Raw genomic sequence first — 19,466 nt, forward strand, 5'->3', positions numbered from 1 at the left:
CTTTGGTAATTCTCACAATATTTCACACTTTTTCATTATAATTATAGTAATTTATAGTAAATCACTAGTATTCCCCACATAGTTGTTGGCATTTCTCTCTTCCCTTACTTATGAAACCACCTTCTAATAAAACTAGCTTATATTGGTACATATTAAATTCAATTGGCACTGAATTGATTTGGTTTTTACAGTGGCTCTTGGGGTAGGCAGGACAGATGTAATTATATATGGTGAAATTAAGGATCAGAAAGGTTACAAACTTACCCAGAGTTGCCAAGTAGGAAAACAGTAGAGCCCAAACTAAACCCTAGATGTAAACTCTTTTCCAATGTACCTTAGTGCAGCCGCTGAGGGATTAGTTGACCTGGAGTATAGCACGTCTGTGTAGCTCAGAATTGGCTCTAGTCACAGGCTACCCCTGGCTGTATTGCAAGAGCTGCTCTCCAAAAAGAACTGGTGCGAGGCATCAGAAATGAGAATACTGACCGATTATGCACGTCCTTCCTTCCCTGTGCGTCCCCATACAGAGCGCCAGGTCTTCCTTGCAACTTGGAAGGACATTCCCAATGAAAACGAACTTCAGTTTCAGATTAAGGAGTGTCATTTAAATGCTGGTGAGTAATGACTCTACATTTCATTTTCATCTTAGTAAATTCAAATTCGATATATGAAAATTTTGTCTTACCTCTTTTTACATCTGCCTTGTTTCTAGTGGGTATATGGTAGGTATATTACTTCACAGACTTCTCCTTAAAAACTTGGGATGTTTTGATGTAGGTACTAGATGATTTACAAGCCAGCAGATTTGAGAAATGAACTAGAACGGTGCCATCTTCCCAATTCTTCAGTAGTTGAACATGTGGCAGTGATGTTACTGGAACATCCTGTAGTCATCATATGATTGAAGTGACACTTGAAGATGTGCACTCTCCCGAGAATTAAAAGGACAATTTTTCCTTTTGAATCTGTCTTCAGTATTGGATGAAAGGTGACTCTGACATCCTTATTTAGCATCTTTTGCTATTAAACAAGAAACTAGTAAAGTCCTAGTTGGTACTAATGAGTAAAGACTAGTTGGTAACCTTTTTCTTTCTTGCCTTGTATCAGCTCTTTCATGATACTATCCTCTTTAATCATCATTAAAAAGCCCCAGAGCCCTTTGTAGTTATTTTTATTACTATAATAGAGTATCAAAGAGGTAACAGAAGAGGAGAAACAATAGCAGCTGTCAGTCCCTAGGGCTTTGTTTCACCGAAGTTCTCAGGAGTGGAAGGAGCCCTAAGCTGTTCAGAGGCCTGCGTTTGTCCCAGGTGTTTTCTCTCTCTCTCTCTCATGTAAGTACAAGGCTTTGAGTTTGAATGAAAGTGAGCCTTGTTCATACCTCGTCTTTCTTCATTTATCCATCATTTCATCATTTCTTCCTCCGTATGCAGTTGGTTCTCATAAGGGTTTCCCACATGCTGCCATCCCATTATAGCCAAAGTGTGGAACTGAGAGAGAGGCAGTGTGGCAGTGCACGGAGAGAGAAAAAACTCACTGTTTTCTCTCCGACTTTTAAATTTTAGTTTTTTGGGCTCTATGATGTACTTATCCTGTTTAGACAAATCTTTTCTCATAGGGCTTCTCCTGTGCCCTTGGAGAGGTGTGGGAGGAGATGTCTTCTATAATTTCCATTGTAATAACTAGTTAGTATTCTCTTCAGGAATACCACGTATCTGCCTTCTTTCTAATGAATTCTTGTTCTAAGTTTCTCACTCTGACTAATTATGTATTTATTCAACAAAACTATAGAGTTTTTGTTGGGTTTTCACAAAAAAATATTCAAATTGAGCTTTTTTTGTGTGCCATATTCTAGGTAGATGCCAGGGTTATCGGTCCCTCTGTGAGGCTCAGTGGTCAGTTACCACAAACCTCATTTGATGAGTGTGGGAGGTTGGGCAGCTCTGCACAGTATAATAAGCTATTGTTCAGGAAGCTCGTCAGGTCCACATTGGCTACGAATGGTGCGAACCAGAGCAGATCCTGTAAGAGAAGCAGCTTCTGTACCCAGCTTGGAATAGACCAGGCCCTTTGTTATAAGTCACCTGTGGTAGTAGGTCCTATGGTGTCATTTCATACATTATGCTCCTGAGGATACTTGTTTCTTAAAAAAATGGGTTCTATCGTCAAAGTTGAAAAATACAGTGCATGGTGTGCCTCTTAGCACCCTAAAAGCGGCAGAGTCCTTCATTGCAGAAATCTGTTTCACTCAATGTTAACTGAATTTCTTTGTGGAATTTAAAATTAGAAAATGCCGGGGCCGGCCTGGTGGCTCAGGCGGTTAGAGCTCCATGCTCCTAACTCCAAAGGCTGCCGGTTGATTCCCACATGGGCCAGTGGGCTCTCAACCATAAGGTTGCTGGTTCAATTCCTCGACTCCCGCAAGGGATGGTGGGCGGCACCCCCTGCAACTAAAATGGAACACGGCACCCAGAGCTGAGCTGCTGCTGAGCTCCCGGATGGCTCAGTTGGTTGGAGCACGGACTCTCAACCACAAGGTTGCCAGTTCGACTCCCGCAAGGGATGGTGGGCTGTGCCTCCTGCAGCTAGCAATGGCAACTAGACCTGGAGCTGGGCTGCGCCCTCCACAACTAAGATTGAAAGGACAACAACTTGACTTGGAAAAAAAGTCCTGGAAGTACACACTGTTCCACAATAAAGTCCTGTTCCCCTTCCCCAATATCTTTAACAAAAAAAAAATTAGAAAATGCCTATTATTAACATCTTATGGAACACCAGTATTCCTTCAACAAATCTGGGAAACACTGGCCTATAGAGACACAGAAAAAGGCCAGAGTAATTGAAAAGAAGGTTTGGTGTCAGACATCCAATATGAAAGGGACATACTTAACAAAACAAAACAAAAACAAACAATGGAAGTTGGATAACTGAGGGCTTTAGTGTGACCTGCCAAAATAATAGAAAAGATCCCCCTGCTTCCAGATTGGAGTTGTGAACCCCATTGCACCTTGGTGTATGTTTATAATCTGGCCAAGGGAGTGTCTGGCCTTTCTCCCAGTGGGGCTGTGTTCTCTGATGTAGCCTAGAACAGTTTCTCAGAGCAAATTCAGTTTTGATCAATTCTGCCATGGCTTCATGCCAGTTCCTCCTTGCCTTGGGTGCTCCAAATACCAACGAGTGGGTTTTCCAGTGACACACTGCTCTGTGACGGCGCAGCACATGGAGAAGCAGAAACAGCCACTTCATTTTCTCCAGGAGCCCAAGGCCATCATTTTCCCACACTAAATCACTGCTAATCTTGCAAGACCACTTCCTGTAACTAACTAATCCTTTCTGGCTTTTCCTCTGCCTGCACCCCAAGGTCAGGAGTGCCCTGGCCTTTACATTTCCTTCCAGTCTCAAAGGCTCTATTAACATGAACATTTCCAAGATTAGTGCCTTCTGATTCAACACCCTGGATCTAGCTGAAAGCTAAAAATACCATCCTTTCCAGCTGATCTGCCCTAATCACAATGGCACCAACACTTTAAATAGCTTTTCTGTGCCAGAGTAGACATTTGACAGATGGAAGTAGCATTCCTGAGGGCTATGGGAAGTCACAGACTTAAAGGACTTACAGCCTAGCTTGAGCTTTTACTTTTGCTCTTCGATTACTTTCTAGAGAAGAAAGAAGAAACCCTCTTCCCAAGCCTTAATAATTAATCAGATCTTAATAGAAAGGTATGTATGATAGGGGTGCTTGTGGTGCCACTAGTTGTGTAAATACTAGAAAATATTAGATCAGAAAGGCACTAATGTATGGGTCTCCCTGCTTCCTAGCACTGGCCATCTCTACTGGTGTCAGGAGGAGTGTATGACTCTGTTTTGCAGCTTACCATTATAGCTGCATTTGGGGTGTGTACATGTCTGGGACCACTATCTTAAGTGCACCTGAAGTAATCCCATCTCCAGCCATATCCAGAAAGGAATCTTTCTGGGGCGGCCGTATGGCTCAGTTGGTTAGAGCGTAGGCTCTGAACAACAGGGTTGCCGGTTCAATTCCCATCCATGGGATAGGGGGCTGTGCCCCCTGCAACTGAAGATTGGAAATGGCGACTGGACTTGGAGCTGAGCTGCACCCTCCACAACTAGATTGAAGGACAACAACTTGGAGCTGATGATCCCTGGAGAAACACACTGTTCCCCAATATTTCCCAATAAAATTAAAAAAAAATTTTCTGGCAAGCAGTCAGGAAACTTTTTTTTTTTTTTTTTTACTGTTTATTCTCTGAAAAGATCAGAGACCTGATGTATGTATTCCCTATTTAGTCACTATAGTAAGGGACAAATACTTTTTTTCTAGCATGAGGACTAGGTAAGGATGAGTTCTTTTTCTTTGTTTTGTCGTGATTCTCCCCATTCTCCATAATATTTCATAAATGGAAATACTTTGCCAGCCAGCAGTTAAGTATAGTTTGGTTGTTTAAATGGTAAACAGCAGTCATAGTGGTTTTGAACTTGCGGGTGACCACCACATTGGGTCCCAAATGCAGATTCCCCCCTTCCCACTTTCCGAGTAGTGTCTTCACTCATTGCTGCTGGAAAAGGTGTGATCTTAGCTAAAGTAGGAAGGTGAAGGAAGGAAGACCATATCCACACCTTCTAAGATTTTAGGCCCCAGATCCAAAGAGCCAAATTTGGGGAAGAAGACAAATGAACCAGAAGAAATCACATCTTGAAGCAAATACAGTTGACCCTTGAACAACCTGGGGGGTAGGGACTCTGACCACCCATGCAGTCAAAACTTCACAGATAACTTAAGTCAGCCCTCCCTATACATGGATTCCCAACCACCTGTTGACCCTTGAAAATCAACGTGGGTTTGAACTGCATGGGTCAATTGAAAAATCCACATATAAGTGGACCTGCACATTGCGAGCCTCTGTTATTTCATCTTTTGGGGCAGATCTCAGTGTCTTCATATTACCTTCTCATTCTCAGGGTCCCAGAGCTGTAAGATTCCGTCTTGTTTCCCAGGAGATCGGATATGCAAAAAATCTATGATATCTTGTCAAGAATTCTATCCCAGTCTGGCTGGGAAGCCTTCTTACATCTGGCTCCCATTGCCATTCTTAATAAGTACATTTAGCCGAGTCTGATTATCCTACCATCTACATATCCTCAAGCTCAGACCTAATATCTAAGGGTAATAAAAGTTAACTCACATATCCTTATGCTATAGAACCCTCCCTCCATTCAGTAATCTGATAGAAATGATACAGCCATTCAAGAAGAGCAGAGCCAGGTTCTTGGCCAGAATGCTTCCAATGTATTAAAGTTACATCTGTTCTCCTTGCTTGTTCTACCTGGCTGTTTGCCATATTTTCTCATTTTTTGGAAGGGGAGAGTGTGTATGTGTATTTGTATGCTTCCTCTTAGCCTATCATCTCTTATATAGGTGGTGAAATCATGAGATGTCTTTAGGAATCTGGGCCTTGCTATATATATATATATATATATATATATATATATATATATATATATAGTCTAGAATGTATTTGTGCCTATGCAACAAGGTGGCTCTTCAGTAAAGATTCCTACTGTGTGTATTTCCTGCTTCCTTGGAAATGGGCAAGAGTTTTGAAAGTTAAGAACTGGCTTTACAACTTAAAGCAGCCCCCCCCCCCCCGTGTTAAAGACAGTCCTGTCAAAAGATATTAGCCAAACTCCAGCTGGCGACGTTGCCTAGTAACCCAGTCTAAGCGCAGGAGCCCTTCATTGTGAGAAGCAGGGTGACCGCCAGAACTGCCTAACCCCTCACAAGGTGATTAAAAAGTGTATTGAGGCCCCCTCCAGTTATATGGCATATAACTACCCTAAGATACACTTTTTGGCACCTCAAAGATAGCCAGTTCTTAAGTTATAACTACTCTGCTTGGTGTTAGTGAAAACCTTTGGAAACAAAAGGGAGGAAGTTAAGTAATAACTAAGTGTGGTGCACAGGTTTAGTGAAGACTTAAGGGCCTCCTCCCCTGAGCTTGGACTGGTTTGAATATGTGAGAAAGATGTTAGGGCAAGAACTACCTGCAAAATCAGCCCACATCTAAGTAGATGGTTTTTACTGCCTATGGCACTATGTACATATCAGCATCTCCAACACCTGAGCCAGGCTTATTCACAGGTATTGGTGGGTAGCCATTGTGTCCCAGATACTGTGGGAAGCACAGCGATGAAAGACTCCAGGATCCCTGTACTCAGCCTGCTATCTAGGAGAACAGAAAGACCGTCCGCCATGGCAGCCTCTTCCTAGAGAGCACAATAGAATATGACAGGTTTTTATATGGAAAGAATTTAGTTCCTGAAGTTGGCATGAGTAATTTGAATTCTTATCAGAAATGAACATAATAAACTATCAACAGAAAAGCAGTGTTCATCATCTCCTTTTAAAGTTTCTCTTTCTCTGATGCTACACGTCTCATATTAGCAGTAAGAGAACAAGGAGAGAGAAATGACCTGCAGTTATAGAACATCATGTCTCTTTGATGCTGTAGTCACAAGGAGACCCCAACACCAACCTGTTCTTACCCTGGGTTGGCGACTGTGAAGGCCTCCACCGGCAGCAGCAGCTGGGGTTATAGGACCTTGTATAGACATCTTTGTATAACTTCAGTCTTTCTCAAAGTCTTTTGTTGAGACAGTTTATTTCAGTGTTAATTTGGAGGCATGGTATTCTCTACAGGCTTAAGAAATAATTTGCTTTAAAAAAATAATCTTAACTATCCAAGGTTAATAAATTTGACTTGTAGGATTCTGCTACTCTGTGCCTTTTTCTGATCTGGCAGTTGAGGCCAGAGTGGCTCATAGTGAAGTAGTAGCGACTCAGGAAGTAGTGGTACAGGTTTGACTATCGGTGTATGTATCCCTGGCTCTGGGACCAATGTTCCAGAAATAAATAGCAACATGGCCGTCACTGCAGCACGCTCGTACGCCCATTTCTGTCTGTGTTCTCTTCAGAGCATTTTTACCTGTCTAGCACCTAGTTAAGTTTCTTTGACTCACCATAATCTTCACAGGTAATGCTTACATTAATGCTCAGTTGCATCTTACTCTGTTTTCTGACCTGGAATGTGATGGGCGCTTGAAGAGCCTCTCCCTGACCCTTTGCTATTGTGGACGAAAGGCTTTCTGAAATGTACATTCATATGCATGTGGAATGGTACTTGTCAGGGACTTCACACGTGGTCTGTAAGAATGTCATAAGAGAGTTAGCATGCATTGGTTTGATACTGATTTGAATCTGTGTTTCTAGACACTGTTTCCAGCAAGTTGCAAAACAACAACGTCTATACTATTGCCAAGAGGAATGTGGAAGGGCAGGATATGCTGTACCAGTCCCTGAAGCTCACTAATGGCATTTGGATCTTGGCTGAGCTACGGATCCAGCCAGGAAACCCCAATTATACGGTAAGGCCTTTCTCAGAATGGGTGAGATGGGTTTGAGGAGGGAGCACCCTGGAAAGACCTGAAGGAGGCACTTCAGACCCTGGGTGTCCAAAACAAGCAGTCAATAATGAAGTCCTTAGTTGCCTCTTAGAGGACCTGTCTGCAGTGTCACCATCCAACAGGCATAGTGTCTCTGGCAGCAAATGCCTCAGACTCACGCTGTATATACAGAGTAGCTCCCAACACTTGGCAACTTTAGCCGTATCTCTGATACTTCTCTAGCCTATCTGTGCATGTGATACGGTAACCAGGTACTTGTAAGAAGAGTGTTTACATAGCTCATTTCAAGAAGGGCTTCTTTCCTGCTTTTGGAGCTCATGGCCTAAGGGTATCAGAGGCATAGACACATGAATGTTTTTTAGCATTGTCCTGAAATGCTTGTTGTGAAAGGTAAGGCAAAATGGGATACACTTTTGGCAAGCTATAAGGGAACTTTCGTTTGGAAAACTTCCTTAAATACTACAATGGACTAACATTTACATTCTGGCAATATTTTTCGGACAGGAGCAAATTACTCTAAGTCACAGATTTATACCCCACACTGGGCATTTGTTTGCTGTTGTAAAATGTGATCTCCTAATAGGATGCTGCTTGTCATCTGATTTTGTACGGTGAAAGAAACTACTTGGGATAGGGGAAATATCGTATTTTGTTATTTTTGAGGGTTTTGTAGGCTATTTTGAAGGAGGGGACTAGACAGTGACAGGAGAATAGGTTTCAATATTGAATAACTGAGGAAACTGACTAGGCAGTAGATTAAGGGAACTTTTTAGCCATTTAGCTTAGCAAAGTCTGTGACCCCATTCCTTAATTTTAACAGCCAAGTCTGTTTTCATTAGCATGTATCAGGGGCATACTAGTACCCCCCACAACTGAAACTTCTTGGTGTTTTCCCCACTAGTTAGTCCCTCCCTCGAGTAAGCTGGACGAGTGTGTGTGTGAGCTGCTGAGGCCTGTCAAGCTAGATTTTTGCCCAAACATTTGTGAGCTGGGAAACTTCAGGCTTCCCCCCATAAACTGTACACTCCTCTCACCCACTGCCAATCCCCCCTCCCCCGTTTTTTCCTGTTGGAAAGAAACTACCCTGTCACTTACTTTGAGTTCCCCCAAGAAAGGAAAACTCTTCTGTGCTGTTCCTAGAGGGATAGATTTTCACCGTAAGATCAATGTCTCATAAAATAACCCCATTTATTACTTCCCTAGAAATTTGCTGTGTGTGTGTGTGTGTGTGTGTGTGTGTGTGTGTGTGTGTTTGTTATCATCCATTCTTTTACTGTATACAGTCTTCCTCCTCAGCTAAGTGAAAGAAGCATGGTTATCCCTAGTTTGCAGATAAGGAAACCAAAGTTAAGACTGATTAGTGACTTGTTCAAGATCGTGTAATTTGCTGGTAGGTGAGTTGTGCTTAGAATTCAGGTATCTTAATACTTCCTACCGTGTTCTTTCTGTTATTATAAGGATAAAGATAATTTTGAGAAGAACCTTTTGGTATCACTGTCCTAAACATAATTTGTTAAATTTAAAAAAAAAAGTTTGAAATTATTTGACTTGCAAAAAGTTTTTTAAATAGTTCATAGAGTTCCTATCTGTCTTTCACCCAGTTTCCCAGCTGATAACATCTTTCATACCCACTGTACATGTTCAAACAGGAAATTGATATTGGTAAGATACTATTTACTAAACTATAGATCTTATTTAGATTTCACCAGTTTTTACATTTCTCTTGTTGTTATTGTTAAGGAGTGTATAATACTGACATCTTAACACATCTGTAGGTGTATAACGGCCGCCACAGTCAGGACACAGAACTCTTCCATCATCACAAACTCCTTTTGCTGTCTCGCTACAGTTAGACTCTCACTCCAGCCCTAACCCCTGGCAACCACTGATATGTTCTCCATTGCTATAAGTGTGTCATTTCAACAGTGTTATATAAATTCGTTCAATGTGTAACATTTTGAGATTGGTCTTTTTCCACTTAGCACACTACCCTTGACATCCAAGTTGTTGAATGTACCGATCGACACTTTGTTCTTTTTCCACCAAGTAGTAAGTAATCCACCATTTGGATGTACAATAGTTTATCCATTCACCTTTTGAAGGACATTTCCTCCCCTATACATTTTTTAAATTTTTATCTTGCAATAACTGTACATTCACATGTAGCTGTAAGAAACAATCTCGTGGTCCGGCCCAGTGGCTCAGGTGGTTGGAGCGCTGAGCTCCTAACACCGAGGTCGAGGTCGCGGATTTGGTTCCCACAGGGGCCAGTGAGCTGCCCCCTCTACAGCTAAGATTGTGAACAACAGCTGTCCCTGGAGCTGGGCTGTTGTGAGCAGTCGGAGGTCGACATGGGCTGCTGTGTGCTGCCAGGAGTGACCGGTGGCCAGTGTGAGTGGGCAGCAGCCGGCAGCCGGTGAGAGCTGCTGTGAGTGGCTGACCTACGACTGGCGACCGACTGCCTTGACCCAGGGGGGCGGGGAGCACAAGGCTCAGACCACCACCAGCATGGGCCAGGGAGTTGTGTCCTACACAACTAGGCTGAGAAACAACTGGCTTGAACCGGAGTTGGGGGGGAGGCGAAAGAAGGGGTGAAAAAAAATCTCGTGAGATCCTGTCCTTGTGGGGCCCTTTTTAGCCACAACCACCTCTCTTCCCCTGTATTTGTAAGTGGTGTATTTGTTTATACTTCCCTGCTCCCTCGCCTGTTTTCCATTTGTGTGATAACTAGGTTCCTACTGCCCACAAAACCATCTGAAATTTCTGTCACAGTCTCACACAGGCCTAATCCATTCCCCTAAATGGTGCTCCAGACTTCAGAATCACTCAGATCCATTTCCTTTCCTCCATCACCCCAAACACCCATTATGTTATTGATCTGATCTCAGCTAGGTAGTAAGGAAGAAAGAAATCTGGTTGAGCCGGTACTAACCCATTTCCTTTCCTCCATCACCCCAAACACCCATTATATTACTGATCTGATCTCAGCTAGGTAGTAAGGAGGAAAGAAATCTGGTTGAGCCGGTACTAACCCATGAGGACTGGTGGCCCCTTGGTCTCCTAAGAGAGAATAAGTCACTTCCCCCACTACAGTCCTTACTGTATTTCATTAAGAAGGTATGCTATCCTATGAGGATGAGGCTACCTCTTTCTTATTAGCTGCATCTCACCTGGAAAAATAACTTATCCCAGGTGAAATGTGTGTTCCAGACTATAAACCAGAAGTGGATGTGTAAGTCCTTGGCTTACTTAGGCAGCAGAAGTGACTCTTCTTCCCTTGGTGGGTCTGTCTGGATGGGTGGCATTCCTAAGTGGTTGATACTAAAGATGTGTCACATAAGCAGGCTAGCAGTTCGAACGTTAAAGCCCGAGTAAGGCCTCTCTTCCTTTAGGAACCATATAAAATGAGACCCAGAGCCCTAGCTATAGTTTGTAAGTCAGATTATGTAGCTTCTTTGTGTATGTTTCCCTTTAACTTCAGGATTCAGCCAAATAATAATAATAATTCATTCTAGCTCGTCTTAGCTGCACTAATTGGAAAGCAAGGAGTGGATTGAAGTCTAAGCCTGACCCTTTGTTAAAGGCTGGGATAGCTTGGGAGTTGTGGGGGGGGGGGGGGCGTGATGTAAGAGTTCATAAAGGAGTTGAGGGGAGAGATTCATTCTTCCTCCTCTTTCCTTCTCCCTCCTCCAAAGGGCAGCTGAAACTGTCAGGGTCCAAGCTTGGTCAGTCCATCCTGCCCCCCCACCTCACCCCCAGGCTCCCCTCTGCAGTTCAGTCTTTTGTTGAGAAAGGCAGCATTTCCTTACCAGTTATGAACAAAAAAAATGAACCTCCAACTGGGAGAACTTCAAGTTTTGCTACACAGATGTGAAAAAATACTGGACAGTATTTTGGGAGAGAGGAACTACCCTTTTTTAGTCTGGGAATTACCTCCTTTAGGCTGTTCTTACTATTTTTAGCTTCTCCTTTTCTGAACGCATGTATTGTCCCACGAGAATTCCCCACAACACTGGCAGTGGAGAGGCTGTGGAGGAGGTGATACAGAATTGCCTCTATAGGGAGTTGAAAAGTCAGGGAAATGCCTATCACTGTACCTTTGACCAGGTAGGGATCTGTTTTCTATGCATATTTATGTTCTTAAATTAGTTGTTGTTGTTTACATTTACCAGAATTGTCTTCCTGACTAATGTCAAGCAGCACTTTTGGAAATGCTTTAGCGACCTAACCTTGAAGCTGTAAATAAAAAGAGACTCTGTTGATGTTTTCCTGTTTTTTGCATTTTTAAAATTTCAGGTTTTAAGGATGTGAGTTTTTTCAAGAAATTCAGGGTTGACCAATATCTTCTTCACTTTTTTGCCAAAAATATTCTCGCCTGTTGTACTATGTTAACTTATCCAGAGTCTCTAATAAGAGAATAAAAAGGTGAAATCTAAAATCTCATGGTGATACATTGTTAAAGACAACTTTTATTGATCTACCTTAATAAATAACAGCGATGGTGTTGGTAATACAAAAAGCACATATGAAATTTTCTGGTTCTAAATGCAGTTTGAATGCTTCCACTGTTGTATTATTAGTAGTAGTATTTTGCCTAATCTAATAAGGAGTCCAAATCTGGGTTTAACTTTTGTGCTTGTTGACCTACGAAGTGAAAATCTCAGCGTTCAACATTGGAATCTTTTTAATTTTAATTTGGTAATTGTTAGACTAGAAGAAGAGGCCATGGTAGAGAAGTAGAGAGGTATCAGAAGTATGTGATTTGTCTGTCTAGAGGCAGAAAATTAAAGATGAAACTGTTGGCATGAACTGCTGTCTGGTTATAGTAAGTAAATGTCTTTTTGCGCTAATTCTTATTTTCCCTCCATGACCATGTATGCTTTCCTCAATATAATAGGGAAAGGACGAGTACCTTGGACCTGACTAGTTCACACTTTTATTTTAGTTGATTGTACATCCTCCTGAATTGGGACTGAGATAACCATCCTTGTCACACTGAGAACCAAGTAGACAGCTGAAACGACCACCACAAGACAAGGGTTTAGCCCTTCCGTCTTCATGTGGGGGAATAATCCCTATGACTCTTAGCAAAGCATTGGAACAGCTGTTCCCCCGCAGTCAGAGACTTTGATGTTTTTAGTATGGATTATTTCCTAATCTTATAGACCCACATAGAATGTAGGTGGAAACACAGCACAACTTGACATTGATTAAATTGAAATTCTAAAACCCACAATACCTACTAACAAGATCTCTTTGGCTCATCAGTGATAGAAGCTCCTTTCCCACCGTATCAGAAAAAGATTTTCTTGAACTGAGTACTTGGATACCTTCCGAGTTTAGCCAATCTCCTGCTAATCTTTGTTTTCCTTTCTCTCCCAACAGCTGTCGCTGAAGTGTAGAGCTCCTGAAGTCTCTCAGTACATCTACCAGGTCTACGACAGCATCTTGAAAAACTGATAGACTGTTCTGGTGCCCTCTGGCCACCCTGTGATCGGTGCAAGCCAAGACTCTTAACTGGAAGAAGTTGTATTGCCATGTAGAATCTGAACCTAAATATACTGAGGCCACCCACCAAGGTAGTGACTAGTGTAACCTGTGCTAACATTAGGGCACAACCTGTTGGATAGTTTTAGCTTCCTGTGAACATTTGTAACCACTGCTTCCATCACTTCCCACCTCTTGCCACCTGCTGCTGCTGTCCGTCCTTACATGTAGGCTTCTCCATACTTGCCAGTGGCTGGCATTTTTGAGTGTAGTTTGATATTTTGTAATTGAGAGCTCATTTCAAAAGCAGAAAAAGACAAAAAATATTAAAGCAAGGAAAAGTGTCACTGAAAAACTTAAACTGCACTTTATTGTTTTATATTTTTGTACATAAGAGAAATTGAGGGAACAGTGTAACTGCTAGAAAATGTTCAAACAACTGACCATCATTAATGGCACAGTCCTGGAGGAAGAGAGACAGTTACTTGCCCACCCTGTTAGGGCTTTTCTTATCTGTGGCAACCTTGTCCTAGCCATTGGGGTTTTCACTTTTTTTTCTCTCCAAATTCCTTTTCCTTGTGATTCTCTCTGCCCCATATTACCTCATTTGATTGCTCTGCAGTTGGGAACGGTGATCTTCCTTGAATGCTGTTTCGGATGCAGGAACAGGGCCTGTCAGCACCAAGGCTGAGAGAAATTAGCACTTACTACTTTCCTGTCCCCTGATCTGACCCATTAATAACACTATTAAGGAATTTGAGTAGAGATGGGGAACAGGAATCAAAATGCCCTTCCCCCACCCCCTACCCTGTATTTCATTCAACTCTCGGATCCAATTCAGATCTAAAATCAGTTTTAGAGTTGAAACAGACTTTAAGTGATAACTTATGCAGCCCTGTTTTTCTAAAAAGAAAAAAGGCAAAAAGAACATTTTTGCCTAAGGCCTGTTAGGTGTTTAGTAGCAGAGTTGGGGGACTGTGTGTCCTAAATCCCCATCAGCGTAGTTCTCACTACAGTTGTGTCTCACTAGTTTTTTTTTCCTCACTGCCTTTCTCTTGCCTTTTCTGTGCCTACTTCTTTGTGGCTTTTTTCTCATACTCCATACTGACTTTGGCACTCCATTCATTGGCATCAGGTGGCAGCAGAATATCTTTTCAGTCATGAGAAGGTAAATCCAGATGCCAGAATAAAGGAGTAGCTAATGTTGCCCATATGGTCCTGGAGCCGTAGTTCTTGAGGCCACCAGGGTATGTGCAGAGAGGAAGTGAGCTTAGAGGTGTCTCAGATTCCCTTATCCTTTCAGCTCTCTGATCTGCTCTTTACTCCTGTTACTTAGGCTCCATGGCAATTGGGGTCCTCTCAGAGGAGCAAGCAGTTCTTGTCATCTCTTAGAAGACTGGGAGATGTGAAATCCCCTCCCTCAACACATTGGGTATGATTTGGCAACGAATGCTTCATGCCCAAAACACCAACCTGTTTAGCAGTGTGTACACCCTTTCATCTGTGGGCACTTGTGTTGCCTGGCACCTGGTATTCAGGGTCCATGACCAAGACTGGTTCTCAGCTGCCCCTCCTCACATCAGAGGTACTCTGGAGTCCAGAGGCCTTATGTTGGACTCAGCCCTGCAATGAGTCAAGAGCAGGAAACATAGAAAACGAGCAGAAACTGCCCCCCAGTCCTGCCATGTTTGAAATGACCCCGATTCATACCATTTGCAAAGCCTGGGGGAGTGGGTCGCCTAAAGTAGTTTCTTAAACCTTGAGACTCTCCAAGAGAAGAATTAACCAGGGTTGGAGAAAGGAACTATGTCCTGCGCTCAGCACCCCTTGGGCATGTGGAGAGTATGTGTGGGAGGTGGATAGGTTGGTGGTGTATGGGGTGGAAAAGTGGGTTAATGAAGTTCCCTGATTGGGAAATCATAGAGTCAGTTGGATACAAGCAGTGAAGGTTCACACTACAAACACAATGTTCTCATCTCAAAGCAAACTAGTTCCAGAAGGAGGGGTGTGTGTCAAGATAAGCAGACAGAAACAATTTTATATCAGGATATGTCCCTCCACCCCTGAAACTAGGCTTCCCTCAGCCTCCCAGCAGTGGCAGGTAACTGCAGCCATTCCCAGCTGACCTGCTTGAACCAATCCGGGAACCCTGGGCTCTGGGGAGGCTGCCTCCCGTTGCGCCCCAGCACTTAGCGGGGGATTCTGCTCCTCAGAAAAGGACCTCTCCTGAAGAAACAGAACCTGTTGCCTCCACCACAGCTTCCCTTCTGGCCCATTTCAAGCTTGGCCGAACAGGGGAAACAGAATGGAGATTGCCCTGCGTTCCCCTCTCCTCTGCCTCAGTATGTCTTTGTAACGTCAGCTGGTGTCATACAGAGGGCAATGGAAGCACACACACACCCAGAACTCTTGCTGGCCAGAGATTCCCTGAGTGTCTGTCCTCGCCCAACCCTATTCAGTGTGTCTGTGTTGTGAAGCTTGGGACTCGGAGAGAAATGGGGAGGGGGGGAAGGGGTAAATGTTGCCCTCTGAATGCCTATCATTCTTTTGTTGTTGGGATCTGTTCTTGGGGATGGTGGGGATTGGGGGAAGCTTGACCTTGTGTCTTCCTCAATAAACTCATTTACACAAAAGTTTTTAGTATATGCACTTTATTCTCAGAACTGACAGTCGAACAAAACACCCCTGGACAGGGGAAGAATGGTGCATTGATAACGACACTGTCAGAACTTTCCTTTTGGCTGCCCTAGCCCTTCCAGGGATTTAGACAGATGAAATTAAAATTGGCATGAGGAAGAATCCCACACATGTCTGAGACTCCTGTTAACCAAGCCCCGTACCACCACCACCACAGGCATCTCTCCTCCAGCAGGGAGTGCGCGGTCCTTCCTCGGCAGATGGTCCCACGGGCAGTAGGAGGGAGCACAACAGAGGTTCTCATAGGTTTCCTGTTAACTCAGGACATGTCACTCATCTCTCAGTTTATAAAAGGCTTCCAGACCTGGACTCGGCCTGCATATTCCCGTGTGAATAGAATTAATGCTCCTTGAAAGCAAGCTTCCCAAGGAGTTCAAGTGGTCACCTGCATTTGTGTCAAACGTGACCCAGGTGTTGTCAAAATAGAGGCCCCGCCCACAAGTTCTGATGAGCTGACAGCCTCTGAAGTCGCCCACAGCCTGGAGTGGAGGAAGGAAGCTGCGGGATCCAACCCTAGGATGTCCTCGGACTCGTCCCTGAACCTCGCTGTCCCTGAACCTCACCGCCAATTTGAGTGAATCTAGGTCAGCCCAGCGCTCGGCACTTAGGTGCTCAGACCCATAACTGCTTTTATTACCTGGATCCAAACACCGTGAACAAACTGCCTTTGGCAGCGAGGAGCTTTTTGGGTGTCTCCGTATTGCTGGGCAGCAGTTAGACCAGGGTGTAATGGGGATGACACTTGGGGGAGAGTGGGCTCAAGGTGGTCTTTGCTGAGGTTCAGGGTCCAAGACATGAAGAGGGAGAGGCCTTACTGAGATCTAATCAGGTTCACCAGTTAAGCATGTCAGTTTGGGCCGAGAGAATCCTAGGGCTGAGGCTCTCAACTACTGGGTGTACATTAATATGCCACCTGATTCTGCTCAGCCAGACTGGGGTGGGACCTGGGGAATCTGCATTTTAAAAAATTGCCTAGGTGTTTCTAATGTTCAGAGGGGGTTGAGAATCACTGCCGGAGAGAGACACACCTGTTCACCTCCTTCCTCTTCAACTGTGATGCTTGTGTTTTGGTGGCAGTTGAGAAAGTAAAGCCCTTCTGTGCCCATGATACCTGCCCATCCTGTGGATTGAGCATTAGCCCCATTTTTTCAGGAGAGATGTGGCAGAGCCACGTCTTCTGACTCCCTGTGTCCTTAACCACTACACTGCAGCTTCCGCTTCATTCCACTGAAGGTTCCCCCTCCCTCTGAACTTGGCCACAAGGCCAATGGCCAACCTTGCTTAGGCCCCCAAGATAGCAGTATGTTCATTCTCCAAAAGAGGGCACACTGGCCCCAAACTTCCACCTGAGACTGCATGATCCTTCTCTGCCCCCAGAATGGCAAGTAGGAAATACTGAGATCTTAGGTACACTGTTTCTGAGGCCAGAAAACAGTTGAGGACTCCCAGGCTTGGGCCTTCCTACTTCCATCTCATGAACCGATGCTTTTTCTGATTTTGATGGGACTCAGATTTCTTTCCCCTGCCACCCCCACTCCAGGAGGCAAAAAAGCCTGTTTATTTTAATACCTGGTGTGGCACTTGGGAAAGATCACACCTCCCCCGTTGTTACCCATTTCTATCTCCTGAACACTAATCCGAGAATCCCAACCAGCCCCCAGCCCTGTTATTGACAACAAGGGTGTTTCTTGAAAAGTTTCCGAGTTGGCTCCAAACTTGCAGCCTCTCATTTAGCCTTTGGCCTACCATCCTTGATGCTGCCAACAAGAGGAAGACTAATTTGAGGGCTGGTGAGACCCAGAATGGACTTAATTTCCACAAATAACCTTTTAAGATAAGGATTGCCCCAACACTGGGACTGAGAGAACTCTACTCACTGTTCTCCCACTATGTAGGAGATGGTGTTCAAATCCAGCCTCTGGCTTTCCCTCCCTCGTTTCACTCACTGTCCACTTATGGTCGGATGCTCCAGGATCCTGGGCTAACAGCTTCTGAAAGCCAGTGTGGTCCTCAGCTAGGATGGAGCAGGGGCAGGGCAGACAGGTTCGGGTCTTTGTCCTTTCTGCCCCACTCCATGTCTGGACCACAGATGCTGCAGGTGGGCATACACTTCTGCTCCCCGGAGCCTGAGCTTACACCACAGCTGTCCGGTGTCCTCCCCTGATCGGAGCCACATGCGGATCAAGGTGAGACAGACCCAAGGACAGGGCCTCTCAGACTTTCACCAACGTAATCCTAATGATACAGGAGAATGGACAGGCCCCTGGGTGTGCATTCTTAGCCCAAAGTAACTCTAGAAAACCAAAATGACTTAACCAAATCTTAAATTCAGGCAAACTTTGCATTTTGTGTTAATACCATGGCTGTTTTTCATATAACAATAATGCTGTAAATGACCTACCACGGGTGTCCAGTTCGGGGCCCCATAATTTACCTGTGGCTTTGTGTTCCCCTAGTATAGCTAAGTAGAGAAGCTTCTGAGAAGCCTGGATCCGAGGTATGAGTGTCAGCACTGCACAATTTCTTATTTCTGCTCCACCTTGGGCTGGAAATAGAACCAGATGGAAGGGCATGGAGGGGAGAAGACATAAAGCCTGCGGCCCTTGGACAAGGTAAGGATGAAAGATTTTCAGATACTATGTGGGGCTAGATATTGCCCTGGACAATTTGATCAAGTTAGGAGGCGCTCAGTGACCCATTGTGATCCCACAGGGTCAGTAAATCTGCTTTTTCTCCCCCCAAAAGTTTCACTCTAGGAGGAAGCGTATCCTTCTCAGCCCTGGATTTGCTTCTAGCTGATATCCTGACCTTTCTTCTCATACTCCCACCCTAACCTAACCCCCTGGGAGCCCACCCACAATACATGGAAACTTTCCCAAGGTGGTGTTCAAGCTCCTCTATGAATGGCTGTGTGTTTCTAGAAAAGAAAAAATCACGGCCACACATTGAAACTTCTACCTGACAGGCACTGCAGTAAGGACTGTCTGTGCACATGCTGTGGGGCTCATTTCTCCATTTCACAAATAAGGCAATAGAGTTCCCAGAGTTCAAATTACTTGCCTTTAGTTCCACAGTAAGTGGTAGGGCCAGGATTTACGTCCAGATGTGTCTGATTCTGAGTCCTGGTTCATAACCACTATCTATGCTTTCTGTCTGGACAGGAGAGGCATGGGGAGCAGGTGGGAAGCTGCCCAAAATGCAGAGCCCAAAAGGAGGAGGAATGCTGGCTTCTGTGAGGAAACAGGAACCCACAAGTAATAGAAAGTCTAGAAAGTCATACAGGGAGATGCTGGGTCTCGGGTGAAAACAGGTCTTTCAGAGCTTCCCCCTCCTCCTCCCTGCCCGCCAGGCATTGAAAATGTAACTCTGAGTACGTTGCTGCCCTACTTCAAAACCCTTTCATGCCTTCCCATCCAGCACAGGGCTCATCCAAACTCTTTACCCAGCAACCAAAGCCTTTGTGACGTCACCCCAACCAACGTCTTGGTCTCCTCTCACTCACCTAGCTTCCTGCCCCCTGGGCACCTGCCTGGTTCCTGGACTCACTTTCAAGACTCTGGAATTGCTCCCAACTTCTCTCATCTACAGCCCTCCTCTTCCAACACCCCCCCCCCCACTTGCCACCTCAAGTCCACTTTGTTCAAGACTCCATCCTTGAAAGTTGCATCCACTGACTCTGCTAACTAGTTGGTCCACTCCCTCTGCCTTCCCCCAGAACCTTGACTTGACAATAGGTGGCAATAGGTGTCTACTTCTGATCTCCCCTTTGGACTCTGAGCGCCACACCACGCTGGTCAGCA

At 44.5% G+C, this 19,466-nt stretch overlaps 1 protein-coding gene across 3 annotated transcripts in view; it reads left to right on the plus strand.

Annotated features, from left to right (window-relative positions):
• AP2B1 (adaptor related protein complex 2 subunit beta 1) overlaps nt 1-15,602 on the plus strand; it is a 104,768-nt gene extending 89,166 nt beyond the window's left edge. For all 3 annotated transcript variants that reach the window (XM_019732556.2, XM_019732559.2, XM_074320002.1), the window contains 3 exons: nt 528-614; nt 7,289-7,443; nt 12,868-15,602. In XM_019732556.2, coding sequence (XP_019588115.1) covers nt 528-614; nt 7,289-7,443; nt 12,868-12,942 — 317 coding nt within the window. In that variant the 3' untranslated portion in view covers nt 12,943-15,602. The remainder of the gene's footprint in view (nt 1-527; nt 615-7,288; nt 7,444-12,867) is intronic.
• Nucleotides 15,603-19,466: the final 3,864 nt, after the last annotated feature.

Source organism: Rhinolophus sinicus, linkage group LG15, assembly GCF_036562045.2.
Source record: "Rhinolophus sinicus isolate RSC01 linkage group LG15, ASM3656204v1, whole genome shotgun sequence".
Taxonomy (NCBI): Eukaryota; Metazoa; Chordata; class Mammalia; order Chiroptera; family Rhinolophidae; genus Rhinolophus; species Rhinolophus sinicus.